The sequence below is a fragment of the Lasiosphaeria miniovina genome, assembly GCF_030549165.1.
Source record: "Lasiosphaeria miniovina strain SMH2392-1A chromosome Unknown B0T26scaffold_4, whole genome shotgun sequence".
NCBI classification, from domain to species: Eukaryota; Fungi; Ascomycota; class Sordariomycetes; order Sordariales; family Lasiosphaeriaceae; genus Lasiosphaeria; species Lasiosphaeria miniovina.
In genome coordinates, this window is record NW_026848223.1 from 2,288,206 (window position 1) to 2,315,038 (window position 26,833).

At 53.8% G+C, this 26,833-nt stretch overlaps 10 protein-coding genes and 1 non-coding gene across 11 annotated transcripts; 5 read left to right on the plus strand and 6 right to left on the minus strand.

Annotated features, from left to right (window-relative positions):
- Positions 1–204: 204 nt before the first annotated feature.
- On the minus strand, positions 205–656 carry B0T26DRAFT_709787 (uncharacterized protein). The gene has a single exon (XM_060441947.1). The coding sequence runs from the start codon at positions 551–553 to the stop codon at positions 218–220; it is 336 nt and encodes a 111-aa protein (XP_060296180.1). The 5' UTR covers positions 554–656; the 3' UTR covers positions 205–217.
- Positions 657–2,660: 2,004 nt separating this feature from the next.
- Positions 2,661–4,118, plus strand: B0T26DRAFT_646444 (peptidase S8/S53 domain-containing protein; the record flags this gene model as incomplete). The annotated part of the gene is made up of 5 exons (XM_060437813.1): positions 2,661–2,963; positions 3,023–3,208; positions 3,274–3,446; positions 3,520–3,865; positions 3,924–4,118. The coding sequence occupies 5 exons, from the start codon at positions 2,661–2,663 to the stop codon at positions 4,116–4,118; spliced, it is 1,203 nt and encodes a 400-aa protein (XP_060296181.1).
- Positions 4,119–5,055: 937 nt separating this feature from the next.
- On the minus strand, positions 5,056–5,770 carry B0T26DRAFT_709789 (uncharacterized protein). The gene has a single exon (XM_060441948.1). The coding sequence runs from the start codon at positions 5,485–5,487 to the stop codon at positions 5,284–5,286; it is 204 nt and encodes a 67-aa protein (XP_060296182.1). The 5' UTR covers positions 5,488–5,770; the 3' UTR covers positions 5,056–5,283.
- A 1,189-nt stretch (positions 5,771–6,959) lies between these two features.
- On the plus strand, positions 6,960–8,233 carry B0T26DRAFT_740805 (uncharacterized protein; the record flags this gene model as incomplete). The annotated part of the gene is made up of 3 exons (XM_060443887.1): positions 6,960–7,392; positions 7,460–7,923; positions 8,021–8,233. 3 exons carry the CDS (start codon positions 6,960–6,962, stop codon positions 8,231–8,233), a joined length of 1,110 nt encoding a protein of 369 aa, XP_060296183.1.
- Positions 8,234–9,633: 1,400 nt separating this feature from the next.
- Positions 9,634–11,044, plus strand: B0T26DRAFT_646894 (uncharacterized protein; the record flags this gene model as incomplete). Its single annotated transcript, XM_060437855.1, has 4 exons — positions 9,634–9,981; positions 10,057–10,433; positions 10,502–10,566; positions 10,665–11,044. The coding sequence occupies 4 exons, from the start codon at positions 9,634–9,636 to the stop codon at positions 11,042–11,044; spliced, it is 1,170 nt and encodes a 389-aa protein (XP_060296184.1).
- A 296-nt stretch (positions 11,045–11,340) lies between these two features.
- On the minus strand, positions 11,341–11,437 carry B0T26DRAFT_t151. The gene has a single exon. It is a non-coding gene; the product is annotated as a tRNA-Gln (tRNA).
- Positions 11,438–11,888: 451 nt separating this feature from the next.
- B0T26DRAFT_709797 (GTP cyclohydrolase II-domain-containing protein) lies at positions 11,889–13,602 on the minus strand. The gene has a single exon (XM_060441949.1). It carries the CDS (start codon positions 13,158–13,160, stop codon positions 11,943–11,945), a length of 1,218 nt encoding a protein of 405 aa, XP_060296185.1. The 5' UTR covers positions 13,161–13,602; the 3' UTR covers positions 11,889–11,942.
- Positions 13,603–17,044: 3,442 nt separating this feature from the next.
- B0T26DRAFT_812254 (uncharacterized protein) lies at positions 17,045–19,143 on the plus strand. The gene is made up of 8 exons (XM_060447303.1): positions 17,045–17,239; positions 17,323–17,377; positions 17,457–17,693; positions 17,750–17,952; positions 18,017–18,158; positions 18,233–18,318; positions 18,381–18,553; positions 18,624–19,143. The coding sequence occupies exons 1-8, from the start codon at positions 17,121–17,123 to the stop codon at positions 18,650–18,652; spliced, it is 1,044 nt and encodes a 347-aa protein (XP_060296186.1). The 5' UTR covers positions 17,045–17,120; the 3' UTR covers positions 18,653–19,143.
- A 149-nt stretch (positions 19,144–19,292) lies between these two features.
- Positions 19,293–23,594, plus strand: B0T26DRAFT_296054 (uncharacterized protein). Its single transcript, XM_060434214.1, has 2 exons — positions 19,293–19,685; positions 19,749–23,594. Exons 1-2 carry the CDS (start codon positions 19,423–19,425, stop codon positions 23,110–23,112), a joined length of 3,627 nt encoding a protein of 1,208 aa, XP_060296187.1. The 5' UTR covers positions 19,293–19,422; the 3' UTR covers positions 23,113–23,594.
- A 654-nt stretch (positions 23,595–24,248) lies between these two features.
- Positions 24,249–24,962, minus strand: B0T26DRAFT_647701 (putative 40S ribosomal protein S24; the record flags this gene model as incomplete). Its single annotated transcript, XM_060437924.1, has 3 exons — positions 24,249–24,328; positions 24,412–24,659; positions 24,880–24,962. 3 exons carry the CDS (start codon positions 24,960–24,962, stop codon positions 24,249–24,251), a joined length of 411 nt encoding a protein of 136 aa, XP_060296188.1.
- Positions 24,963–25,070: 108 nt separating this feature from the next.
- Positions 25,071–26,668, minus strand: B0T26DRAFT_709807 (putative methyltransferase-domain-containing protein). The gene is made up of 2 exons (XM_060441950.1): positions 26,278–26,668; positions 25,071–26,181 (listed from the first exon to the last, which is right to left on the minus strand). The coding sequence occupies exons 1-2, from the start codon at positions 26,524–26,526 to the stop codon at positions 25,390–25,392; spliced, it is 1,041 nt and encodes a 346-aa protein (XP_060296189.1). The 5' UTR covers positions 26,527–26,668; the 3' UTR covers positions 25,071–25,389.
- Between the last annotated feature and the right edge of the window lie 165 nt (positions 26,669–26,833).

Genomic DNA, 26,833 nt, shown 5'->3' on the forward strand with positions numbered 1-26,833 from the left:
ATGCACGTCATTAGAAGCAACCGAAAGCGGCTACTCCTGATGTGCCAGTGTCATGCATGTCGTGAGAGATTCATTTTCTTGTACGTATCTACCACTTTACCTCGATAGCACGCCAGTTGCCCCCTGATCACCCCCATGTCCAGGGCAGTTTAGGTGAGATTGTCAATCAGACTAAACTATCAAGTTCGGTCTCGCTTATCTAGTGCTGAATATTTTCTTAGTAAACTGCTATCTCACAATTGCCTATTACCCCGTGTGTCATCTTCAGGGACAACAAGTCAGAAATGACCTTGGTGGCTGAGAGACAGTGTCGTGACACCTGCTCCAAGACCAGCTCCATTAACACTGGGCGAGACAGTACTAGGTAGAACTCGTGAAGATCTGAGATGTGAGCTGTGACGTGACCGGCGGACTCGACCCCGATTCGGCAGTTAGTTAGTACTATAGAGGCACTAGGGATGTTCAGAAGCCTAAACCTTGGTGCTTGGATGGCCCGGGAGGATGCTGGGGCCTGTATCCTAGGAGCCCCCACTCGAGCCACCCCGCCATGCATCCAGCCGCAGCGAGAAAAACAGTTGAGGTGGCTGATATCGATCCCGGATGCGGCCTCCAGATGGCAACTCCCTGCGGGAGGGAGTGTGGGGTTTCGATGTCGGACTGCGCCCGATGCGGAAGGCGGATGTAATTGCGATAAGAGCCGGCAGCTGGATGATTCTCATCGTCCCATGGCGCCATCCTTGGCGCTGCGGGCCGAGCTGGTTCGGCAGACAACTACAGGGGTAGCGATCCTTATCTCTCCCTCTGCACCACTAGAGCTAGCCCAGCCCTGCGCGGAGCATTTACGATGGCGAGCGCGACTGCCGGGCAGGCCCGAGTTTATTCCTGGGGTGATGCAGGAACGGCGCGTTTGCGACTCAAACCGACACCCAGTTCAAGAGTCGACATTGCAGATTTATTAATTACCAGGCACTCCTAATTATGCTATTATTCCCGACGACTTGGAGCGGCGTCCCGCTGCGGTAATCCCGACGTGTCTCAGTCCCCTTTCCCAGGTTGGAGTGGTGGCCGGTTGCTGCCCGGTCCTGCCCCGGCTCTGGGAGCACCGCATGTTCTTGGCGCAGGTCCTTGAACCTGATCCCAACACCTGAACACTCACAATGCTCGAATACTGTGGCTAAGGCAAGGTAGCCTTCGAGTTCCAATACCACCTGCCCACCTGGTGCGAAGCCTAATGGGTCGGCCAATGGCCGTCACGTCCGAGGCAGAACAGCAAACCTTCTACGCGCGCCTCGCAACAAGACACACCTGGAGAGAGCTCGACATGTATCCTAGCAGACGCACCTGTCGGCAATCCCACCCCTCATGCTGTCCTTCCTCTTCCCCCGTCCCCCGCCCCACTCGACGCCGCGGGGTCCAAACAACGTCCCCGACGCCATCCGCGACTTACCATCGTCAAGTCCAAATACGTAACTAGAAGCCGGCTAGGTGGCAAGAATAACTAGGATCTACCTGAGGATCTTGTCTCCTCCCTCTCAGATACAGGCCCACCTTAACTAGTATATCCTCGGTAATCGCAGAGACTAGTCGTGTCGTGGCAGGCAGTACTTAGTCTCGTCTACTCCCTGGAAGCGAGTTAGTTCCTTGGCCGAGGTGGACTTGATCGAGATGAGTCTCATTCAACAGTCTATGGCGACTTGGTCCAACGCGTTGGCGCCACAGAAAACTCAGCCAGCCATCGAACGCTCCTTGGGTGGTACTTGTGTCGCGTGATACAAGGCAGTCGATAGTCTCGATCGAAGTGGCTGCCGCGGTTGCGCTCCCCTCCCCGGCTCGCGCCCTCTCCGTCCAAAAAAACAGCTCTTGGCAGATTTGAAATCGTGCGGTCTCGTTGGCTTCGAGGGGCGTTGCGGCTCTTGGCATTTCACACCCAACACGATGAGGAGTGTGTGGTAAGCCAAGACTGCCGGCCCCCCTCGAATCCGTGCCGCGATCGACAGGCTGCCGCTTGCTTAAACTCGTTACGTTAGGTCAGTGACTTTGCTTCTGCACGGGGCCTTCTCGAAGCTCTTGGCATGCCTGGCAGGCACGGCTGCTAGAGCTCAAAACGTCAGGTCGCCTCCCCGGGCTCGCCTCTCTTGGGGGTTCCCTTGGCTTGGCGGGAGCGCCCGCACTCACATGAGAGAACCAGTGGCCGGCGGCTGAGAGACCGAACCTGGAAGGTGTGTCTGTCGTCGTCCTGTCTTCGACCAGTCCACCCACCGCAGCGCCGAGACCTCAAGCGCCGTTTGTCAACTATCAGATCAACATGACACCAGATACTCGCTCCTCGAGGCGCCAAAACCAGAGCCTTGGCGCGTACGAGGTTGCCTCGCGAGAGTTCCAATCTGGAAGGTCGTCTGTCTTCTGGCTTCGTCGGCATCCTCGGCCGTACTCGTAGCAGGGAGAAAAAGAACGCACCATGGCTTCGCCTTCCGAGATAAATATCACCAGCTCCTCCTCCGGCAAAATAGAGAGATGACTCAACATCCTCACGATCCGGCATCAAAGGGCACCAGGACATCGAAAGAGCTTTCAGACTTCTCTTTCTCGCTCCCCACGGTCTCTCCCCCAGCTGTCACTCATCTCCCGGTCCTTGTTCTTGATCGAGACGCCTCGTCAAGATGCATCTGTCTTCGGCTCTCGTGTGCCTGTTGCCCCTGGCACTGGCCGCACCTGCCCCGGTGCCTGGTCCTGAGCCCCTCGCCCCGCGGGCCTCTATCATCCAGCCCCGCGAAGGAAAGCTCGTGCCCGGCAAGTACATTGTCAAGCTCAAGGACGGCGCCAGCAACGAAGCCCTCGATGCTGTCATCAGCAAGTTTGCGTCCATCAAGCCCGACCACGTCTACAAGGCGAGCAGCAAGTTCAAGGGCTTCGCCTCCAAGATTGACAGCGCCACCCTCGCGAAGATCCAGGCCATCCCCGATGTAAGCATGCCGCATTCAAACGCTGTGCAATGTTCGATCTGCTGACCCTTTTTCTTCAGGTTGAGTACATTGAGCAGGAGGCCATCTTCACCATCAACACCTACGTCTCACAGACTGGTGCTCCATGGGGCTTGGGCCGTATCTCGCACCACGCTAAGGGCTCGACGACCTATGTCTACGACGACAGCGCCGGCCTGGGCACCTGCGCCTATGTGATTGACACGGGCATCTACACTGCCCATACCGTGAGTTTTGCCCCCTTGCAACCAAAGGAACCATCATCGTTGGCTAAAAGCTCTACTTTCACCAGCAATTCGGCGGCCGTGCCACCTGGCTCGCCAACTATGCCGACAGCTCCAACACTGACGGCAACGGCCACGGCACGCACGTCGCTGGAACCATTGGCTCGACTCTGTACGGCGTTGCCAAGAAGACAAATCTGTACGCTGTCAAGGTGCTCGATGCTTCTGGCTCTGGATCTACGTATGTCTTCCTCCCAGCCCCTTTTCACCCACGATTGGTTCTAGAGTAAACTGACGAGTAAACAATCAAATAGCTCTGGCGTCATTGCCGGCATGAACTTTGTCGCCACCGACTCGCAGACGCGCTCGTGCCCCAACGGCACCGTGGCCAACATGTCGCTCGGCGGTAGTCTCTCGACGTCGATGAACAATGCCGCCAAGGCTCTGGTCAATGCCGGCGTCTTCCTCGCCGTTGCCGCTGGCAACAGCAACGTCAACGCCAACACCTTCTCGCCCGCCAGCGAGGCCACCGCCTGCACTGTCGGTGCGACCGATATCAACGACAATAAGGCTAGCTACTCCAACTACGGCGCCATCGTGGACATCTGGGCCCCCGGCACCAACATCCTGAGCACGTGGATCGGCAGCACCAGCGCGACCGTAAGTCTCTGATTTCCCCTTTTGCAGCTAGCCACACACTGACTAGACGCGCGTCTAGAACACTATATCGGGCACCTCTATGGCTTCGCCGCACGTTGCGGGCCTCGGCGCCTACCTGCTCACCCTGTTTGGCAAGAAGACCCCGGCCGCCCTGTGCACCTACATCCAGACCATCTCCACCAAGAACGTCATTGTCGGCCTGCCCAGCGGCAGCCTCAACTACCTCGCCTTCAACAACAACCCGTCGGGCTAGGCCAAGACAATTCATGTCGTTGTGTCGTGGAGGGGGGTGTGAGGACTTGAGGAGGATGCAGCTAAGATGGTTGTTGCGAAGGGCCGATACTATCGGGTACCTAACTGCGTGATATGTCGTTATGGTAGATTTTCGTGCGCGTTCCATTGTATTTTTCTCCGATGGAAATGTTTTCGAGGGGCCACTTTCTCTGAAAAATAAATAAGGAGATCAAATTGAAAAAACGATCCTTCTCGCAGATCACGTTCCGTTCCTGACATGTGTCGTCGGCCTTGGCACGTCATGCAATGCATGATCGGCAGGCATGCAGGCGGGTGTGACGCAGCTGCAAACTTAATATGCATTGATAATTTAAGCCCTGTCTTACATTTTCTAGAGCTCCCGAAATGAAAAGCCAACAACCATCGTTGGGTATGGAATCATATCAGGTACCGGCGGGGGACTTGTAATCTTTGAATCATCAAGAATGGACAGAATATTAATCACCTAATGTAATTAATTTTTGCTTGCCCCTCCGGGAGTTGAGCTTAACGAAAGTCTAGACCAGGAGGTTCCGGGCGGGCCCATACTTGCCACGCCTATTCTCTCGAGAATGGCTTGGAAGTTGGATCAAACGTTTGAGGCTCAAGGGTTGGCTGTTTGTTCAGCCTCATGGCGCCAAGCAAGCAAGAACGAGATCCAAATAGGGTTCGGGGTTTGCATCAAGGGACATTGGCGGCTAGGCATCAGCACCTACCTAAATGATATATTCCACATTAGCCGGGTCCGATTCCACGGCCCTGGGTTGGACCACCGGACCTTTGCCCCCGGTGTAGATCATCGAAATATGTCTATTCCACGTAGGATTCCAGCCTGTTTTTTTAGATGGCCCAAGCCACGGGAGCTTGGTACCTACCTACCTAATTAGGCCTGTGCATAATGATTGATACAAATGGGACTGAACATGACACCGTGAAGAATCAGATTGATGCGGCCAGATATACAGACAGAATTACCACCCAAATGGGGCTTTATTTTAGCGCCAATACATAATAGTTCCCTACCAAGGCGGGAGAAATCTTAGTTAACTAGTTAACAAAAGAATGAACCGTAATTCGGGTAATTCGCCTTCTCCAGGGCCAATATAATGAAATACCTACTAACCCGAGCCTAATAGCGGTTAGAATTATAGAATAGTCACGAGATAGAACGGCCCGGGGACGTTCAAGAAAGCTACCGAATATGCGAATCGATCCAAGCTCGACTGCCTGAGATGCGAGAAGTCACAATAATTAGCAGGCTCGTAGGAATGTAATTGAATGTGATGAAAAAGTCCAAAATAAGGTAGCTTGGGTAAATGCGCGCGCCAATGTGTTCCTAGAATATACATGTAACGAATTCCTGGTTATTCCATCTCGAAATGGGGAGGAAAATGAGTTTCAATTTGCGGGGTTGGGGGCGGCTTGTTGCCGAAGCCAAATTAAGCCTTGCCATGACGCCGAGCGAGAACTCCTAGACTCAAATCGGCTTATTCCGTACGTATTGCAGTTGGTCGATATCGCTTTTGCTGTGTTTGTCACGTTTACGTAACTGGATACATGAGGTAGATTGATGAGGTGCAGCAACACTGGAGACAAAGGAGCCGCCGACTCCCGAGCTTCTCTTAATTAGCGGCCTCTTTGCATTGATCCATCCCGCATTCTTCAAGCCCGGCGATGTAATTACTGTGGCGGCATAGTTTTTAAAAATGGTCATTCCTTTACTAATTCTAGATGCGCTCCAGCGATTGACAGGCATGCAGTTAGCGAGTCCGAGATGATAAAGAAACCAATGGGGGCGCAGTGAACGCGCGTTATCACACGGAAACATCCCAAGCCACGGAGCATGCACCGAGCGTGACACGACACTTCGGAGTGCTTTCCAGCGGACGGGATAGGCACAAATGCCCGTCATTGATCGTTGGATGAGTTTCCAGTGGCCGCTCACCGCCGTTAATTTACCTTGGAGCCCGTCGAAATTGAATGGTACTTAGGGGGGTTGAAACACGGCGGCCGGTGGGCCCATTGTCTTGGTCGCCGGGTTGGTTCGCTAACGTTGAGGACGGACCCACATGTATGAATACGACAACACCAAAAACAGGAGGATCGAGCTATTCTCTTCAGCAGGACAGTTCCGCATTCGGGCACTACAAATTCGCGCCCAAATCCGGGCCAGTCGACGGCTTCGACAGACTGACAGGCAGGTGGCTGCTCAGTTTTGCCCGGTTTTGGCACTAGTTCCAAATGAAATGTCCACAAAGCGCCATCAAACAATCTCGGCCACGTTTGCAAACGGCGATACTTGATTCAACTACCGAGCAGTTACCTGGCTTGCTTATGGCTTACGCGTTCAACATGGGGCTGGGAAGCGGAATTCCGTCAACGCCGTCGGGTCTCGTCTGGCTACGTATAATTATTATTGCTGTGCCAGGCCAGCACTAGGTCTAACTTTTGAGCAAGACATCAGAGATCATCACCCTTTACCAAACCAAATTTGTTGGCTGTTTGTTTGGGTGAGCCCGGCCCCCGGGGAGCCTGACACCCACAAGGGGAAAGGGACACGAAAGGGAGCCCGAAGAACAGATGGGTTGATGGAGGCCGTCCATCCGTCCATCTATCATCCCGTCGCCTCACTCTACTCCCCCCTTGCCTCGCCCCCTTTGCCTCATCCCTTACCTCGCTCCTCTCCCTTGGCTGGCAGCCTTTGCCTTGGCTGACAGTGTTTCCCTCCCTTGCGTTGTTGTTTAACCCCTTTCCAAATCATTTTCGTACCACGCTCATTACCTCCTTCTTTTCCTTTCCTGTTCTTTCGCGCTCCTTCAAGATGCTGTCTGCCGCCTCCCAGCGCATCGCCATCTTCTGCATACCCGCCGCATTTCTCGTCGCCACTTTCACCTTTTCCACTCTTTATACCGGCTCCGCAACGGCGCCGTTCCGGGCCATTGCCGGCTCGACGAAAACTTCCCCTCCCAAGGATCACTCGACATTTGCCGACATCGTCGCTGAGCTCTACAGACCCATCAAGGTCCCCGTCGACGCAAATAACTACACGGACCAGCGGGGCAAGGTGTTCGAAAATGGGGGTCGTAGCCACTGGACACAGGGCCTGGGAAAGAATATAGTCATCGTCGACATCGATACAAGGGTCCCGGATGGACCGAATGAGATATTCAACCCACAGAAGATCGACTGGGCGACGGGAAGCTCGAACAGCGGCGGCGTCCTGACTGCGTCCCTCGTTAACCATTACATGTACTGTGGGTTGTTGCTGCTGCCACAGTCGCCCAGCTAATGTAGCGAAGCTGACACTACACACCAATGCAGCTCAAATACACGGCTACGAATACAAGTACTTTCACGCACGCCGCATTGATGGCCTCTGGGACACGTGGATCAAGCCACACGTCCTCAAAGAGATGCTTGAGCTGTACAGATTTGTCGTCTTCATCGACGCCGACGCCATAATCCAGCATCTCGAGGTGCCCATGGAATTTCTCTTCAACCGCTGGAACATCGCCCCCAATACTTCCATCGCCATGCCCATCGACACGCGTCAGGGCAACGAGGGGATGAGCATGGACAGCAAGGGGAAGGTTGTGCTGAACACGGGCGTCGTCGTGGCGCAGAGCTCCCGCCACACCTTTGACATGATGGACGCGTGGAGGACGTGCACAGACGAGACTAGATACCCGGGCTGCGGAAAGTGGAAGACGAAGTGGAGCCACGAGCAACGCGCATTCTCGGAATTCATTCGTTACGATTTCAATCCAGACGGAGACAACATTGTCGTGAGTCAGCCCCCTTTTTCTCGCTAGCCTACTATTGCTCCATCAAGCGCCACGGACTGCCTGCACTGTGTATCTGCCTTATTAACATGATTCGTAGGAAATCAACTGCAACGACGCAAACGGATACCCAGGTCTCTTCGGCAAGGCTGATGTCATAGACGACTGCCAGGGCGAATTCGTACGCCACTACACGCTCGATAAGGGCATGGCTAGGGCGAGCGTGACCGAAGCGATCGCGCAAACCATCAGCGAGGTGGTGCAGAGAAATCTCCTCAAGACGAGGGAATGGTTTTTCATTGAGGAGGGTTGATAGACCTGTCGATGAAGACTGCCAAGGCCGATTCAGGGGGTGGTTCTGTGGGTCAGCACGTGACTCACGACACCTCCCTCCTTTGCCTGCGGTACGGTCACGGATGCCGCTATTCCAACAGAAACAACGGCCAATTATTACGCCAGCTGCGACACGAGAACTTGATCGTGGCTTTTGGGTGTGGTAGAAGGAGACAACGTTCCGCTTAAAGTCAAAGTATATAGATAACTGATCGAAGTAGGGCAGGTAGGTAATCGATAAGAAATGAGACGCTGCCATTTGTCTCCCCTTGCCGAGCGAGTCATCTGAAACTTTTGCAGGTTACAAATAAATATCCTGCGTACCTAGGTGGGTGCAATTGCATCACCAATCCCGCGTAGGTAATTACTAGGGCCTAGGTACAGTAGTTAAGGAACTGCAAGAAATAATCAGGGTCCTGGCTCCCCGCCCCTGATAGCGTAACCCCGCTCCTGATAACACGTGCGGTTATTGTTATCCAGAAAGGACCAGGTCGGCGATTGATCAGAGCGATCTTTGGCTCTGACCGAACCCAACCCGCGTGAGGATCGGGCTAGTGTTCCGGAAAGTGATTGTGCACAGCTTGGGGCTGCCGAAGATGGCTTGGTCGGCCATCAATCGTCCGAGCGCGCATCTGGGCACATCTGACCGCGTCAGAATACTGCAGTGTGATAGGGAGACGGACCAGTGCGGAACAAGCCGAGCAAGGGTAGTGTGATGCGGAAACTCCACCTCAGGCCCTTGCCGGCGACTCGGCGAGCGGCTGAGCTTGTGTCAGAGTCAAGGCGACAAGACGAACACCGGGCGTTCCCCTCTGGCTCCACACCAAAAGACGCACAACGCGGCCGCGGGGGAAATGATTCTGCAGCTGCCTGCAGCGTGAATCCAGAGAAACCAGGGAATTTGTTCCTCCAAGCCCAACCGCACCATGTGTGGCGTCTAATAGAGGCTGCTAGAGGCTGCAGACCCCTTGCAGATCCAAGAGAGAGGCCCCCGAGGCCATGATAAGAGGAACGCCATGCGATTCCGTCAATGCCGTCCACAAGTCGGCATCGTCAAAGCGGGCTGGAAACGTGAGATGGGAACGAGCCTGGTCCTGGTCCCTGACCGATAAAAGTCCTGGAAAATACCGCAGCTAGCGCACCGTGACCATGGCTACACTGTTACTATGTATGGAAGTGTTTCCTTCTTTTCCGTCGACGTCAAATCGACACCCTTCGCCATCCTAGTTCTCTTCCGATACTCGAGTGCTACGCCGGAAAGGTGCCATGTCTGCGGCCCATCTCAAGCTGCCAATGCAGTAGGGTTACCTTACGTTTGCCGTGGCCAAACCTGCGGATCTCACGATTGGGTCGAGGAAGAATGCGACATTGGCATTAAATATGGCTTTCTTCTCTATCAAGCGCGACACTCCGGCCCCCTTCCCCAGTATCCAGGACCTGGCCCAGCACGACTTGAGCGACAGGTCGACATCGGCGCCGGTGATATGGCGCGTCAACCTCACCTTCATCGTGCTAGTCGGCGTCGTCGTGTCGCTCCGGATATTCACGCGTGCCTTCATTACCCGACACTTCTTCGCCGATGACGTGCTTGCCGTCTTCGCCGCCATCTTCACCCTCGTGTCGGCCTCGACGGCCCTCGCCGCTACTGAATATGGCCTCGGCATGCACGTCTGGAATCTGCCACCGCCAATCTCCAACATGGTCGACATGATCACGCACTGCGTCAAGGTCCGTTCCCTCCATTAATCCCCTGGTTGAATCTGACCCCGATCATCAGCTGAACCAAAAAAAAAACGCCAACAGCTCATGTTCGTGGCGCATGTGTTTTACGCCGTCGCCACAGCTTTCACCAAGCTGTCCATCATCACGTCGTACCTGCGCATCTTCCCGCACGAGACGCTACGGCGGATCATGTACGGGACGGCCGTTTTGGTAGTGGGCATTGGCATCAGCGCCATCTTCGCCACCATATTCCAGTGCTTGCCCGTCGAGGCGGCGTGGAACTTCAACATTACGGACAGAAAGTGTTTCCCGTTTACCGACTTCCTGTTCGCCAACGCCGCCGTCAGCATCGCTACCGACCTCGTCCTCGTCGCCGCGCCGCTGCCCTACTTCTGGTCCCTCAACCTGCCGCTGAGGCAGAGGATCGTCATCTGCGTCCTGTTTGGCGTCGGCTTCATGTAACTACTATCTCCATCGGCCGTCTTCACTCTCACGGCAGATTCGCTAATGAGCGCTCATCAAACAGTGCTTTTATTGTCAGCGTCGTCCGTATTGTGTCGTTACGAGACATGCAAGGCATCGATGTGACATGTAAGCCTCAAGCCGTTTTCTATCCGCCCTCGTCTCATCCACTATTTGCAATCGGCCCTATTGTCAATACCGGCCTCGTTCTGACTTTGATTCGACAGACTATCTAGTGTCCCCTCTGAACTGGACCGTCATCGAGTGCAGTCTTGGAATCATCTGCGTCTCGATCCCGCCCATGCGCCCACTGTTTTCCAAGCTGGCGCCAGGCTTCGTGTCCACCTACATATCGCAAGGCGGAACGGGGGTGAGGACTGGCGGTGGGTCCCGCCTGAGGTCACAGCCACGCACCCGCGAAGATGCGGCTAGGGACCTAGACCGCGAGATGGACAGGCAGCTGATGGATTTCGAAATGGCTGAGCACCGGCGCCAGCTTTCGGAGAAGTCGGACGCCACGGTGTCCGTCGAGGCGTCGTCGGTCGAACACGAACTGGCGCTGCCGCCGCTCAGCTATGCCCGCAAGGGAGACACGTCTCCCGTATGATGACGCGTCTCATGTTTCCTTGCCCCCTTAGATAGACGATAGCAATTCAAAATCAGATGAAGAAATAAAAAGAAATTTCGACGCGTTTCAACGAGATTCCGTTTGTGCAGAGTCTTACAAAGAGAAAAGAAACAAGCTTCCAAGCATTAAGCGCACAACAGCTCATAGAGTTTAATTAGACCCACCTAGAATTCCACATCGACTGACGAAGGTGCATCGACCTGGGATATGCTTGTTCGGTTCCGAGAGCTTAGGTGAAGAACCTCGGTCAATCCGAGGGCCCAAGAGGCAAAAATAGGTCGTACCCGGAATCGAACCGGGGTCGCCAGAACCGAACAGCTCTACTTCTGCGAGAATCAGAATCTGGAGTGATAACCGCTACACTATAAAACCTTACAACCTTGTTGAAGCTTATTGTTGAATACAGATGAGGGGCTAGCTAGATGTTTATATTCAGGCAACCCTCAATCACTTTAATATGCCCGTATTAATTATTTAGTTCCTTAAAGATAAACGGCTAGAACATGCGATTGAATTGGGAATTAAGACAGGTGGCATTCGTTTGTTAACTAGGCGACGATTCGAACTGGTAATACTCAATAGAAAACATATACTTGACATTTTCGTGCATTGATCGTGGTTGATTGAACGACGAAAATATACCCAGACAACGCCAGACCTCAAGACAATTTTCAATGCCTCCCGCATACAGTGGTGTATATGTGTGCATGCGCTCTGGCTGTGTGTGCGCGCCGACGACGCACACTGCCGCAATGATTGGTTAACCAAGCAGGTAAACAGCCTCCTTGACGCCGCCTCGCTATGACAGTGACCCCATATCGAGCATATGACCCATCTTTTCTATCTGTCATTCGTCGCGTGTCAGCGCCATCACTCATCACTCCACGTAGCACGCTTCTAACGGTGGGGGAAAGGGATGAAAAAGAATTACCTTTGTTTTTAGATAATTTTCTACCTCTGGCGCTCTGAACCCTCCTTGCCCCTTCCACGACAGCGGCACCATGGCGACACGCTCCGTAACTACTACTTCGCGATTCGGGCCTTCCACCGCGCGGATCTTGTCTGGGTTGTTCGTCAGAAGCCGGACCTCCTTTTGGCCGAGGTCAAGCAGCATGGATGTTGCCAGACCGTAGCTCCGAGCGTCTGCCGGGTGCCGCAGCAACAGGTTCGCCTCGACCGTATCAGATCCGAGATCTTGCAGGTTGTACGCCTTGAGCTTCTCACCGAGTCCAATTCCGCGCCCCTCCTGTCGCAGATATATAATAATGCCGCCGGCGTCGTTACTGGGGAGAGACATCAACCTGGCCGCTTCGTCTAGCTGTTCGCCGCAGTCACAGCGCGCCGACCATACCGTCTCCCCGGTGTAGCACTCGCTGTGTATTCTCACCAGGGGCGGCGTCTTCTCTTTCTTCTCTTCAGTGTCCATTCCCGCGATCGCAGCATTGCTAGCAGGTGCCGAAGCTCCCAAATTGCTTGCTATCCTGCCTGGGTACAGTCGCCCGGTATATGCGCCTCTCACTAGCCGGTCCAGCTCGGTCTCCCCTTCTCTGACGGCGTCAAGCGACTTGCTGCGTATGGTTCGGCCAAATACAATCGCAAGATGCTCCTTTTTGTCGACGTCGTTTGTGTAAAGATGTAAAAACATCTCGGCGCCCGTGGTCGTGGGGATCCGCGCGCGCACGACACACTCGACGTGGGGTAACGTCTCGAGAAGCTGCGGGTGCTTGCTACCACAGCCGCCGGTGGGTATCGAGCTGTCGACGGGGATGCCGCGGGGCTCTGACAGCAGACGGGCAACACCTGTGCTGGGTGTTGCGGCTCCCGGTGTCGACGGAGGGGTGAGGGCGGGAGATAGGAGCGACGGCGGCGCCTGCACCGGTGTAGATGGCGTACTCGCAGACGGTGCGACATGGTCGGGCTCATCGTCGACTCCCAAGCCCAAGGGCGCGGGGTCCTCGGTCGAGAGGGCCAGGCCAGCTGCTGGATTGACATCTTCGTCATTTTCTGCTGTTTGGCGCGCAGCGGTTTGTGGAGAGTAGAACGATGGCAATGGACCCGTGTCGCCCGGCCCTTGTGTTGGACTGAGGTCTGGCATTTTGTGATTTCGGCGCGCAATCGATGGCCTCAAGGGTGGACTTTGGGATGATAGGTGGCAGCAACAACGAGCGATTGCACCTTTCGGGCCGAGCGAGTTTGAGCAATGATGAAATGAATGGGGGGTCTGTTAGTGCGGGTGACAGGGGTTGAGCGGGCAAGACACGCTGGATGCAGCCCAAAGGTTCCAACAGCGGAAGCGTACCGGCAGTACTAACACGTTATTTTGTTAGGATTGCCGGTCGAGAGCTTTATCTCGAGTTGAAAATGGATGGAAATGACAACTTTCGCAGGCGTGCTCTCGGTTGGAAAGCATTAGTCATGGTCCGTACGGATGAGTGGACTTTGTCGCCGTTTTTCTGGATTAGAGACGGCAGCGAGTTTCCGGCCAGCCCGCGCTGCCCTGGCGCGACTGGCCTGTGACACCCTAGGCTGGTTTTCCCTTACGGGTATTTTGCGGGGTCTCCGGAGACCGATCGGACACATCCAATCCCCCCCACTCTCCAGCCCGACAAGTGTGTGTGTCCTTCCAGAACGTCGGCCGTATCCCTGCTTCAGGGGTGACAGGCTCGCGCGCGGGAAATCCTCTTTGTCATCCACGCCTTTGGAGGAGCTTGTTGCTGCAACACTTGACAATTCCAATTATCCAAGATCCAACTTAGTTTTCCGACCTGAATGTACTTGAATTACTGTAAAGTACCTTACCTAGGTATGTATGTATCCGTACTCATGCAGTACTATTCGGTTAAACGATTAGATTTCCACACCCCCAACCTACGTTTCCAGCACACTGCACTGGGAATGAAGCAGCCCCGCAGGCACGAGCCGTGGATCAATGCCCAAAACGGCAAAGTCGGCCTTCTTGCCCCACCTCCAACGAGCCAATGCCGGCCAATACACCCAACTTCTTTGCCGGGTTGTACGTGATGCCGCGGAATCCTTCCTCTAAGCTCACCGTTTGGCACTTGCTTAGCACGCTACGCCTACTGGCCATCTACCGAGTCACCGCAGTGTCGACGTACTGCAGCGGTTTAGACTCAGACACAGGTGAGTCGCTGTGGAACGAGTACGTGACGCCAAGGTCGACATCGTCTCGGACAGGATCGAGGCGCGCCGCACGCTCGGCCCCCAAAACCCAGGTGCGGAACGTGTAGCCCCATGTGCGAATGTGGGCTCACCGCGAGCCCCATCGCAGCTGCTGCTCTCAGCTGGTCAGTCGTGATGTCGACCGTGACGTGCTCCAGCCTGTGCAAGAAGTTGGGTTTCTTCACTATATCACCGCTGGCTGCCAAGGCCTTCCCAGGGACGCGGAGACCCTGCTCGACCGCCCGGCTGCCATTTGCATGTAGCACCATCTGCCAGCCTGCCTTCACGAACGGCGTGACATATCTTTGCAGCGCTATTCGTCGTCGGTAGGCTTTTCATCATCGTCGTGCTTGTGCTTCTCGCCGTTGCAGGGGTAGTTGAGCGACCCCCATGGTGGCCACCCCTTTGGCGGATTGAGGTAAGGCGTACTGACCGCAGCGGTGAAGCCCTGGGTCGACCCGTCGAGCCAGAATTTGACGGCCTAGACTCTTATAGACCCAGAATCCCATGGGGGTTGCTGGCTGTCGATGAATTGCTGAAGATCAGGTATTGCCTGGATAGCTACGGCACCATAAAAACGTGGGAATTTGCTCCCGGCTGTCTTGCTGTTGATCCAAGAAATTTCCGTGCTGTATGAACCCGAGATAGAGCCAAGTCCGCAGCCGAAAACAGTCGTGCAGCCATTCGTTGCCCAGCCTTTGAGTGTCGCAGCAAGGTTGTCAATCATGAATGGGGACTGCGGGAGAGATTTCGCCACAGTGGTCACGGGGCCCTCCTTGAGTACGCCGTCGAGCGCTGTGCCGGAATCGTTCACTTCGTAGTTTGGGTCGCACTCGGGGAAGTTTGCATCACAGTTCGTGATGCTAATTTTCGCCCATTTGAAGGCACGACTGTTGACATAGGCAAGATGGCTAGACTAGTTAAGGATGAAGACGGGGTTGAGGGGCGCTATACAGTCGAGATCGTCCAGTTTAAATTGCTCGTGTGCCTCAGCCAAAGATGGATCATAGCCGTAGCCAATGATCCATTCACACGGGTTGCCATAGTGTGGCGATTTCTTGATCAAGTCGACGGCGTCGTGTCGTTTCTTCACCGCCGAATACGACATGTCAATCACCAGCGACCCCTTCCCGACCAAGGAAGGAAGTAGAAGGTGGACGTGAGGCTCTACAAAGCCGGGCATAATGTATTGCGTGCCGAGGTCGCGCTTCGTGTGTTGCATCGACGACACGGCCGCGTCGACGGCCTCCGTCGTGCCGATTGCGATGATGGTGTCGCCCTTGATAGCCATTGCCTCCTCTGGGCTGAACTTGCCAGTCGCCATCGTGATGATGGTACCAGTATAAACTGAAACATCGTCGCCGTTCTGCTGCACTGCAGTCTCTTCCAAAAGATTCCCTACAGGAGCGGGAGTCTCTTTGTCCATATCTCGCACCATCGACTAAGCGATGAGGAGCGCGCCGTCGTCGCATATGTCGGCGTTCAATGTTTCGGATCTGCGGGTCTATGAGTGAAGGGAAACACAAAATGACTAATTGTCAAGCTCCGTGAAATTGCCAGGGTAATTTGAGCAACTGGTTACCCATGTGATGTCTATTGTACCTCACTCGATCATCGCTTCCGCCTTACTTGTAGAAATCGAGTAAGATGAGTGGCAAATGCCAATGTTGCGTTTAGGGATTTCGGCCAGCCTCATGACAGACTTGTAGGAAACCCGCATCAAACTATCTGCCAGCTGTCTCCCCACGGAATAGACTGGGGTTGAACAGCCACTCGTGTGCCAGTATCGTTTCCCATGTTGGAAGAGCTGAGGAAATCAGTGGGGGCTACCCAAAATTAGACTTGCATTAAAATCATTAGTCGATATTTTGGACTATCACGCCATTTTCTTTTCAACAGAACTCCAAGAACCCTTGAAAAATCTCGTGAGATTTTGAACTAGATATAGTATGATTGTAAAGAAGATTTCGACAATATCTCTGTCGACGAACGCCATAATCACAATGATGTATTCAATTTGTAGGTCTGTAGCGGATAATAATTTTTCTAATTACCTTTATAGCTCGCGTTTAATGTCATTCCATATGCATGAAAGTTGCTCTGTGTTGATCGTGAGACCAGAACTATACCTGCAGGCTCTTGGCGACAACCATGGCGGCCAGAAAATCAGGTTGGTTTACTGCCAAGACCGGGGTAATGAGGTCCACTTACAAACAAGTCAAGTGCCGGCAGAGCAGAGATGGTAAAGAGTAGCTACCGTTCAGACTCATCCAAGGCCAAGTCTGCCAAGCACCAATAAAACATGCTCCCTCCGCCGAGGAGGAACAAATCTACGGAGTAAATCATCCACAATATCGCCAAAGCCTTGGCTCCTAGAAAGTATGATGCAGCTCTTTTAAAGAAAGGGTAAAGGGGGGGGGATGGGACCAGATAAAACCGTTGTGGCAAAGTACGCCAAGTAGTGTCATTTGATCAACCAGTGCTGGGTGCCACTTCTGACAACGTCGCGTTCGAGTGGCCGTCAAAAAAATACTTTCAAGCAACCCATCCAGTCAGTCAACACCGCTGTACATATTGGGGTGCGGCTGTTGGCGCCAAGCTCTAAAGTGCTGTGAAGAACTTAGAAAAGATGCGGCGGCAAAACGGCTAGGACTGTTGGGCAACAATATGCGGAGTCTTTAATACCCAGAGTGATGTTGTGATGTTAATGACCCCATGATATGATAAGCTTGCCATAGCGCGGCAATCAATACGGTAACTAAAGACATGAACAGCGGGGATGGCTGACATATAAGTTGTGCTCCTGCGGCCGAATAATTTCTTCTTGCCACGTCAACCAAACCCGTTCCATGTGCGTGTGCACTTGACCGAAAATATGGCACCTTCTGCTTGGCTCTCTCTTCTTGCCTTCGCGGCTGCTGCGCAAGCCCAGAGCGGCGGTAGCGCTATGCTTCGGTTTGGATGCTCCAACATTGTCATCGACCGCATCGATCCGTAAGTAGATTGTTTATATAAAAATTATTTGTCTATCCGAGAGGCGAGATATTCCCGGGGTACTAACGTTATCTACCTTATAGTCTGGTCGATCCTGGAAAGATTCCCTCACCTCATGTTCACCAGATCATTGGAGGAGTATGTATCTACCTACCTGCCTGTACCGTCTCGGTCCATTTTAAGTCTGGCCATGTACTCATCCGATCACCTACGATAGGACGCCTTCAATGCATCCATGCCTGTGGGCGATATCTCCCAGGTCGCCACGTGCACTAGCTGTACCTATGAGGAAGATTTCTCCAACTATTGGACCGCCAACGTGTACTTCAAGGCGCGCAACGGCACCTTCAAGCGCGTGCCAATCATGGTCAACGACGCCATTGGCGCCGCAAACGGCGGGATGACTGTTTACTACAGCTCTCCAGGCAAGGGCGCAGTGACTGCCTTTAAACCGGTAAGTTCTACGTTCGGCGTTAAGGGCCTCGGATTCTGATTAACACGTCCTCTCAGGGGTTCCGGATGTTCTCTGGCGATGCCAAACGCCGCACCCCGACAAACCTGGGCAAGAGTACACAGAGCTGTTTCCGCTGCTACGACGGACCCAACTTCAAAGGCAACGTTATGTCGCCTTGCTTCGATCCTCAACGAGATACCGAGGGGTTTCCGACCAAGCCGTGCCTTGGAGGGTGGCGATCGAGCGTCATTTTTCCCATGTTAGCTCTCCAGCTCATATTATTAATTATGTTCTTGGTGAATTAATTACTGATCAACTCCTAGTTGCTGGGATGGGAAGAACCTCGATAGCCCAAACCATGCGGACCATATTTCTCATCCAGTGGGTGGGCCTGCATCTTTCACCGTTATGAGCGCAAAGTGTCCGTCAACGCACCCCGTCAAGATCCCGCAAGTCCACCTCGAGGTATATATTCCCAGACACTTAAACCCGCAAGCTGGGGTCTTACCAGCCAAACTCTTACACTAATGCGACTCAAGATTGTCTGGGACACGACCAAATTCAACAACAAGAATGACTGGCCCGCGGATGGGTCCCAGCCATTTGTGCTGAGCCATGGTGATACGTAAGACTACCATTCTAGCCTTCCTGTCCACAACGAGTGCGGACGCTGACATCTACGTGCAGCACTGGATTCGGGCAACATGGAGATTATGTCTTTGGATGGAAGGGCGACAGTCTCCAGAAAGCAATGGACAACGCCTGCTTCGCCGCGAGCTGCAAGCAGCTGAAGTCCCAATCCTTTTCCAAAGCCAATCAGTGCGTTGTGAAGAACGCCGTCAAGGAAAACAACGATGGATGTAAGTGCATGATGGTCGAGGCCCACGCGCACCATGCTGCCGAGAGTAGACTGCTGATATGTTGGAACAGGGCTGGAGAGGCTTCCGGGAATGGAATAGATGGCTTGGATTCGCCGATTTTACTTCTTTATGGGCAAGTTCAAGAAGTACGGAGGCCAAGGAAATTACAGACCAGGCAGTCCTGGACAAGAGCAAACCTCGGCACCTTCCTTTACCCAGGTAGAATTTTTCAGAAAGGAACTGTAGCGAAAATACCAATGACTTTTCCTGCATTCTTTTGATGTCCATTTTTTGGGGTGCGCACAGCCAAAGGCACCTTCGGCACCTATCCAAACGTTTGCATAGATGCAACGCAAAGACGGGATTTGATCTGTGCGGTACTTCGTAGAGTGTAGATGCTCGGGAATTTTGAACCCGAAGACCGTGTTGGAGACGCCACATTGCGACACGATGCCTACATTTCGAACGTTAGCCAAGTTATTCGTCAATTTTTTGGACATCGAACCTTACTCGCAAGCTTGAAAGCTACCGTAATAATGTGTATTGGAGAATTTTGCCGCGTGATGTGTGACGATGCTTGTGCAGAAGGCACGAGCTAACCCAGTACTGTACAGTGGCGGGCATCTGCTTACGGCAGCCAATCATATTTGACGCCTCACAGAACACCCCTACCATACGCGTGAGCTTAATTGGTTAATCGGAGCCTGCGCGAATCGAAAGCATGCCTGAACTGGCGACCAAATTCCTTCCTTCCTTTCCTTCACTGTAGAGTGGTTCTTTAATTCTCGTCCTGTTCTCCCAATCAGCACTCCCATTTACACACATCGATCGCCGAACTCACTGTTTCCGCCCAGCTATTGGCCCTCAAGATGAGGGAAAACGGGCTTCGCCTTCGCCTGGTGGTGCGACGTCATGCTCTCCCCGAAGTTCGAGTCGTCTTCAACGTCAGCCTTGACAACGACCCCACCATCGCCAATCTCCTGGGGCAGATCGACGAGATTTTTCCGCTGGAGAGCAACGATTGGGGCTTGGAGGACTACGCCGTCGAGCTACGAGATGCTGACGGTCACGGCTTCGACTGTCTGCACTTCCAGCAGGTCGCCGTTGTCCTGAAGAACGACGAAGAGATCTTGTAATTATTTACACTCTGCGAACAATGCCCCCTCGTACTTAGTGTCCTAATAACTTGTGACAGTATCCGGCCCCTTGTCACCGAAGACCGTAAGAAGCGATTGCTGAGCGGACGCCACCAAATATCCACCGACGGCAGACATCTTATTGATGGCGTGCCGTTTGGTCGACCCCGTCTCAAGGCCCCACGAGACCGACCGCCCGTTGACATTCCACCTCTGAAGCGCCGGAGGATTGCATACGAGCCAGAGGGCTGGGATGCCGAGGTTAATGAGGACGATCCACCGCTTCTCCTCATGGAACACGGAGAAGACAACGAAGATCCCACAAGCGTTCGCGTCAGAGCTACCTCTGACGACCTCGACGATGATACACTGGAAAGCGAGGAAGATGCTGAAAATGAGGACGATGAGAATGAAGACGACGACTTCGTTAACGAGGGCGGCGATGATGGCGACGACGACATGGACGAAGTGGACGAAGAAGACGGTTTCGACGACTCTGAGATTGACGAAGAGCTTCGAGACTTGCGTATGGAAAATGCCGAACTAGGAGACTTGGACGACGAGGAACCAGAGCCTTCCCAGCTGCTTCAAAAAGACCACGACACACAACTGACCGTCGGCGAAATGCGTGTATTTGGCGAGTCACTGCATGCAAAGGGACTGAGCGTGGCCGATGATAGCAACCCCGACGACAGCGACGCCGAGTCAGTTGAGCCGTTCGTCAAGCACTATGACGAACACGGGTTTCCCGCAGGCTCCATTTTAGCCGGCACCGCGTCCACCCACATAGCAGAGACGCTTCGCAAGTCTGGAAAACTGGTGAAGCTGCCTGTCCATACCAAGTTCGGAGAAGCTCATGGTGACAAACGAGGCTCTGGAACGGCCCACAATATGTCAAGTGCGCTCGGCACTCCCGAAAACACTGCTTCTTCTGGCACCCAAAAATTGTCCCAGTCTTCGTCTGACAGCTCCAGCGACAATGGAGACAGCTCAAGCTCCAGCGATGGCGACAACGACAAGTACAGCGACAGCGATAGTGACGGCGACAGTGGTCCAGAGGTGACATCGTCCAAAATTGCCCCAAGAATCCCCCCTGGGAGGATGCAACCGAGCAGCGACAGTGAATCTGAGAGCTCGAGCAACGATGACAGCAGCAGCGACAGCAGCAGCGACAGCGGTAGCGATAGCGAAAGCTTTGGCGAGAACGAGAGCGATAGCGACAGTGACGACAATAGCGATAGCGATAGCGACAGCGACAGCGCTATGGATAGCTCCAATGAAAATAGCAGTGCTTCCAACAACCACGCACAGGACTCATCAAGTGAGAGGGGTGGGGATTCCACGTCAGAGCCGAGTCAGACGAAATTCGGGTTATTTATTTCATCTGTCGGCCAAGCAGCAATCACTTCGCGAGCCACGCAAGCAAAGCTCCTGGATGCTGTCTCGTCTCATCGATGGCCTTCAGCCTCTGAGGAAACAGTCCCTCCAGTCCCACCAGGTCAAGGCATGTCACGAACCCAAAAACGAAATGCCCGGAAAAGAGCTACCATGAAAGCGTTTCGGGCTTCCCAGAGAACTGCATCTGGCCCTGTGTACTCTGACCTAGATTACAATGAGCTTGCTAGCCAGGTCCAGTCAACCGCCGCCAAAGAAGTGGCTCGATTAAAAAGACTTAAAGCTCTAGAGCCAAGTCCAAAGCATGACATGGGCGTGAATGATAAAGAGGCCCACAAACATCCAAGTTCCACATCTACAACCATCGCAGGGGAGCCCGACTCAGGCACATCTGTGTCTCCTCATGTCGAAGCCTTGGACACAACTTCTGCTTCATCGCAGCGAAAGGCGAGGCTTGATGTTGGCGCCGGACGCCGGATGGTCTTTAGCTCATTGGGGCTGAAGAATCCGAAGACGAAAGCTGACGAGGACAAGATACGCTCCGATTTAATGAAGGACGTTCGACCTCTGGCTAATCCGCGGCTCGAACAACCAAGCAGCGTCTCTGTGGGCCAGGAATCGCACGGCGAACTGGCGCCCGACAACGATGAATCATGGCGGGAAAAGATCTCATACTGTGCTGTGGAATGCATCCAAGAAGGAGTAGAGCTCAGCGAACCGCCTTTCCCTTTTGTTCAGCGCTGGGATCCTCAGCAACAAGGGTTTTGGAAAGATAAGACTCAGCGAGGAGGTCGTTCGAAGCGGAAGCAACGAGACCAGGCTAGTTTCTACGACGACTACAGCCAGCCGGATGCAAAGAGGAGAAGGGTTGCAGGATACACATCAGAGGACAACCAAGATGGAATGGAAGGGGAATCGTATATTAGCGCTGGTGATGGGTTCGCTTCCGCCGACGTTACCTTGAACTATGATGACGAGCCCCAGGATGTTGCCGAGCAGAACAACATCGAAGAGAGTCAAGACCTGGACGAAGACTTGCCTCCTGTCCCCAGCGACCTGTCAACGCTTCCTGCTTTCCAGCCCAGTGCGGCTCAGCCTGGGATGGTTCTTACATGGACTCAATGGGTTCTATCCAAGGCAACCCAGTGGCAACCTCAAGTGTCCACTCGTACTGGTGTTGTTGTCGATATCTATGATCGTGGCACTTGTTTGAGAGTCCGTCTTGCCAAACGCGATCGCAATCTCGACCAGAATGAGAAGGTGTATGACGAGGACGGTAACCGAGTATATGACAAGTTCGAGGCACCGGAAATGGACGAAGAGCCTGAAGAAGGTGCAGAGCTTGGATACCGAACTTTGGAAGTTGCAGATATGGTCGAACCCCGGATTCTACAACGGCCTTCAGGAGTCTCGAACCCAGCCTCTGCCCAGCCACACGCTGGCTCGTCTGGCAATGAATCAGCACCGGAGATGGAGAGTGCTGATGGTAAGCCAGAGCCGAACCTCGGCGGACAATCTAGCACACCCGCCCATGATCAGCTCAAGAGTGGCCAAAACAGATATGACCATGTGCAGGTCGATAGCCAGCGCATTGACGAGACCGAGCATCCTGCAGAACGCCTCGAGAACATGGGAGATCATCCCGCAGCCCAGTCCAGCTGTTTTAACGATACCTCCTTGACGGAAGACCGGCGACACGAGATTAGTCTGCTAATACGTGATGCTGGCTTTCGCAAAGAAGTCGACCCTTCCCTCGCCAACGCCGAGACGCCAGATTTGAGCAGCCCCTCGAGGCAGCTCGAGTTGATGTCGCAGGAAGCAGCAAGTGCCCCTCGAATTCTGCTTGAGCCGCAATTGACTACATCTTCGGCAACTACGGTTGCCAGAAGCCATACTACACCACTGGCACCAGATGAATTTCAACAGCAATCGAAGATTCCGGGATATGTCGACTCTCAACCCGTTTTGCTTGATCAATTCAACGGGTTCTCTGATGGGCCAAGAAGTTGCAGACCCGCGGTGGCATGAGCTTGCCCGCTAAGACTGGCGCGCGAAAATGCCTCCGAAGACTAGGCTCGTCGCAGGGAAGACAGAATCTAGAGAAGCGCTCGAGTGCGGTTCCGGGAGTTCGGAAGTTGAGTTCGGGTTTCTGGGAAGGCGTTTGAGGTTGCACAGGGTGTTCTGGCAGGTCACGGCCGTGATGCATGTGATGCCAAACATGTTTGTAATGTAGAGCAGTTTACCGTTCGATTGGCAGCACTCTCTTCCCATAGAGTGCAGCTCGGGACAGCTCGAGACTTGTGCGTCTCTGACGTATACAATTCAGGCAGTAGCAACTGATATTTGCTTCTTGAGTTGCCTACCTATTTCTCTTCGTTGTCTATTTGTCCGCACCTATCACAATGGTTGGACGATACTTGGCGTTGACGGAGACACACAAAGTGATTCTACTCTAGCAACTATTCACGCTCCTCTCTAAATCGCGGTGTTTCTCTTGCTCAATAAGTGCCGAGGTCCAAAGAGCTGCAGCTCCCAAAGCCACTTCCTTGCCCATCACAATCTGTATTGAATAGAGACACCAATATCGTACTTAATCCCATCCGAAACGATAGGTTCGTCCCTTGGGCGTCCTAATTTACGGATATCATTGACCATTCTGGAATTGGATAAGAGTGGGGGCAAGCTGGCGTGGTCGTCGTTTTGATCGACAGAGCGCTGGCGAAAGGCTGGCGAAAGGTTGCGCGAATGCTGCTTTTAGTAGCCTGAATAAGGGATTGTTGAGTGTGTTCAAAGTCAAGCAAGGGAGGAAAAGCGGCTGCATAACTTTGTCTTTTTCGTGACGCATGATCATGTGTACCATATAGCGGGCTTGCTCTGGGGAGAGGCTGTTGAGCGCCCAAGTTAGGAAGAAAGCCCGTCTTCAGTCCATTATAGCATAAACATCCCTTTATTGAAATGCTATGTTTCGGCACGAATCCTCGAAGCCCAACAGTCACGCCGCCATGAAGGATCCCGGGTGCATAGCAACTTCATCCCAATTGTATTGCCGGGTGGAGGTTGCATCCAATAAAAGTAATGCACAGAGCCACGGCCATTGTCCGTCCGTCCCTCGAAGATACACCCGGTGTAGAAGATGACGCAGAAAGAAATGCCAAGCGATCCGTTTATTTCTCCTTCTTCGCCTTTGCACCCTTGACCTTTGCCGTTCCCCGGAGGGTCTTCTGTCGGTTCTTGCGCTGCTTGCCTGTGTGTCGAGAAAAAGGGTGTCAGTCACGACCATTCCGGAGCTCGTTTCCCCTGGCTCCGTCTCTGTTCTGGCACACGTACGCTGCTGTCTGCTTGCCCGCTCGACCTTGGTGGCCAGTCCAACGCGGACCAATCTGAAGTGGGGCTCGAACTTCTTCATCGCCTCGGGGGAATCGTAGACAAGGGCGAAGCCGGTAGTCTTGCCGCCACCGAATTGTGTCCGCAGGCCGAAAACGCTGACCTGGTCCTTGTTGGCCTTGTAAAGGGTGGCGAGCTTGTCGCGGAGCTCATCCTTGGAGATGTTTGCACGGCTGGGGTGGAGGATGTCGCTGCAGCGAAGGAAGAAATGGTTAGCATTTCCGCTCCGACCATGAAAAAAAATGAAATTCCCCCCAATTTTTTTCCCCCACGGATCACAACCTCTCAGAGAGAAAACTGCGTCCGGAATTGCCTAGCCTCGCCCTTAATCTTTGATGCAGGAATCGTCGCGTCGGTGCGGCTACTGGGAGGACGGGTACAAGGGCAACGAGGGACATCGGGACAACTCACACGACCATCTGCTTGCGGCCCAGCAGAGGGTTGCGAATGAATTTGCGCGTGCGCAGCGTCACTGGGGCGTCCGAGTCGGCCATCTTGGCGGTTGATGGTATGTTTGGCGATACGTGACGATCTCAAGCCAGAGAGGTGCGAGATTGGGATTTTCTCTTGCGTGGTGTTTTTCGGCACCGCTGCGCTGAGGTGGGTCTCAGAAAATTCCGGTCCCGTGTGGGTGTGAGCCCTAATCCGATGTGGCGGCCTAGTAATTGAGGCGCACAAATAAGAGGGAGGGGGCGAGGGGATGAGCGGGGACGCGCTCGGACCATCAAACATCCATTACAATCTATGGGGAGGGGATGGCGCCGTATGTACAGCACCCGCACAGCACGACACAGCACAGCACAGTGCGCACCACCCGACCCATAGCATCCTGCATTGCAATTTCGGTGCGTCGATTCAAGGAACTTGCTGTCGCAGAATTTCAAAATCCCGCCACCGAAATTCGGTGGCCACGTTTCTGCACTACCTTTTCATACCAATATGGTACAATTTGCAGATGTGTACTGGCATCTTGTCGTTGTAGAAGGGCCCATTCTGTTCATTCCTAGGCGGCACAGGGAATGGTTCGTGGTTCACAGCGAACCCTCGCTTCCCGCAGGTGGTCAAGAAACCCTGCAACGTCGCCGTGTTTCGCTCTGTCGCAGCAATCACTATTTCCACGTCGGGGAAGAGAGACACAAGCTCCTCCAACGTCGCAACCAGAGCTGGGATACCGCTCGCATCGTAGGTGAGGTCTGCACCAAGAACCACGTCTACCCTTTGCCCTCCATTCCATCCTTTCTCTTCGCTCCCGACCAGCGCGTGGCCCCACTTCAGCTCGGTCGGCGTCACCTTGTTAGACCCTTGGAGGCCATTCAGGAATAAGTTGTCGGGAAGGTTGTTCACAACATCTTCTGACCCGTCCGAGGCAAGAACGTGCTGGGCGCCCAGGTGCCTCGCACACAGCATGGCGATGTAGCCAGTGCCGGTGCCCAGCTCGAGAATGCGCCTGCCGCGAGTGAGTGACGGATGCGTGCAGAGATACTGCCCGAGATGCAATGACGCCTCCCACGTCCGCAGCCCCGTAGTCCCCGCTGCCGAGATAAGCGATCGCGACTCGAGGAGCGTGATGTTCGCCTCGCTTTCCGTGCTGCTAGACTCGACTAGGGATGCCCGGTAGGTCACGTAGCATTTCTGTTGCACGGCCGTCTCTTCGGATGGCAAGGGCATCGAGACCAGATGTGCCAAGGCCGCCATGAGGTTATCCGAGATTCCCTGTGCACACACCAGCGCAAATACCAAATAAGCTGCGATGGCTCTGGGTGGCCACTGGGATAGGGGGGCGTGTGCCCGGCACAGGGGAGAACTCACATGCTCATCCCAGTCGACGATGGCGGCCTCGATCTTGGCCACGAGCTGTTTGAGGACTCGCAGCCGGTAGCGCTGAGGGGGCGGGAGCGCGACCGCGTCTCGGGCAAAAAGCCGCTCGTACAGCGCCTCTTGGAAGGCCTCATGGCAAAGCAAACCCTCTGCCGGATAATCCAGCTCGAGCTCGAGCTGTAGGTATTGTCGGCAAAAGCGGTCAATTGCCAGGTTCTGCGATGCAATTGTCGACCCCATCCCGGTTGGTCTTTAGCCCCCCCCTTCTTTTGTGCTCTGTGTTCTAGGACAGTTAAGTGACGGATTCGTCGACTTTTTTCCAACTTCGGAGTTTAGGTCGTGTGGGTTTCTAGGTTCCTCACAAACCTCGAATGCTTTGAGCCTTTGGAACCCGCGCGATCACGTGCATTTCGGAGTCTTCAGCCCCCGTTTCGGTAATGTGTTGACAATGGCTACCAACACCTTGACGTACGATCCAATCCCTGAATGTTTATTAGTGGGGGAGTTTTCAAGATTTGAAAGGCCTTAATAACTCAATACTCGCCAT

Bases quoted from the DNA above. Each gene is read 5' to 3' on its own strand.
- B0T26DRAFT_709789 (XM_060441948.1), bottom strand. From the start codon at position 5,487: ATGTATATTCTAGGAACACATTGGCGCGCGCATTTACCCAAGCTACCT.
- B0T26DRAFT_709787 (XM_060441947.1), bottom strand. From the start codon at position 553: ATGCATGGCGGGGTGGCTCGAGTGGGGGCTCCTAGGATACAGGCCCCA.
- B0T26DRAFT_296054 (XM_060434214.1), top strand. From the start codon at position 19,423: ATGAGGGAAAACGGGCTTCGCCTTCGCCTGGTGGTGCGACGTCATGCT. The intron at 19,686-19,748 runs GTAATTATTTAC...AACTTGTGACAG, and splicing joins AAGAACGACGAAGAGATCTT to TATCCGGCCCCTTGTCACCG.
- B0T26DRAFT_812254 (XM_060447303.1), top strand. From the start codon at position 17,121: ATGGCACCTTCTGCTTGGCTCTCTCTTCTTGCCTTCGCGGCTGCTGCG. The intron at 17,694-17,749 runs GTAAGTTCTACG...ACGTCCTCTCAG, and splicing joins CAGTGACTGCCTTTAAACCG to GGGTTCCGGATGTTCTCTGG. The intron at 18,554-18,623 runs GTAAGTGCATGA...ATGTTGGAACAG, and splicing joins CAAGGAAAACAACGATGGAT to GGCTGGAGAGGCTTCCGGGA.
- B0T26DRAFT_709807 (XM_060441950.1), bottom strand. From the start codon at position 26,526: ATGGGGTCGACAATTGCATCGCAGAACCTGGCAATTGACCGCTTTTGC. The intron at 26,182-26,277 runs GTGAGTTCTCCC...GTGTGTGCACAG, and splicing joins TCGTCGACTGGGATGAGCAT to GGAATCTCGGATAACCTCAT.
- B0T26DRAFT_709797 (XM_060441949.1), bottom strand. From the start codon at position 13,160: ATGCCAGACCTCAGTCCAACACAAGGGCCGGGCGACACGGGTCCATTG.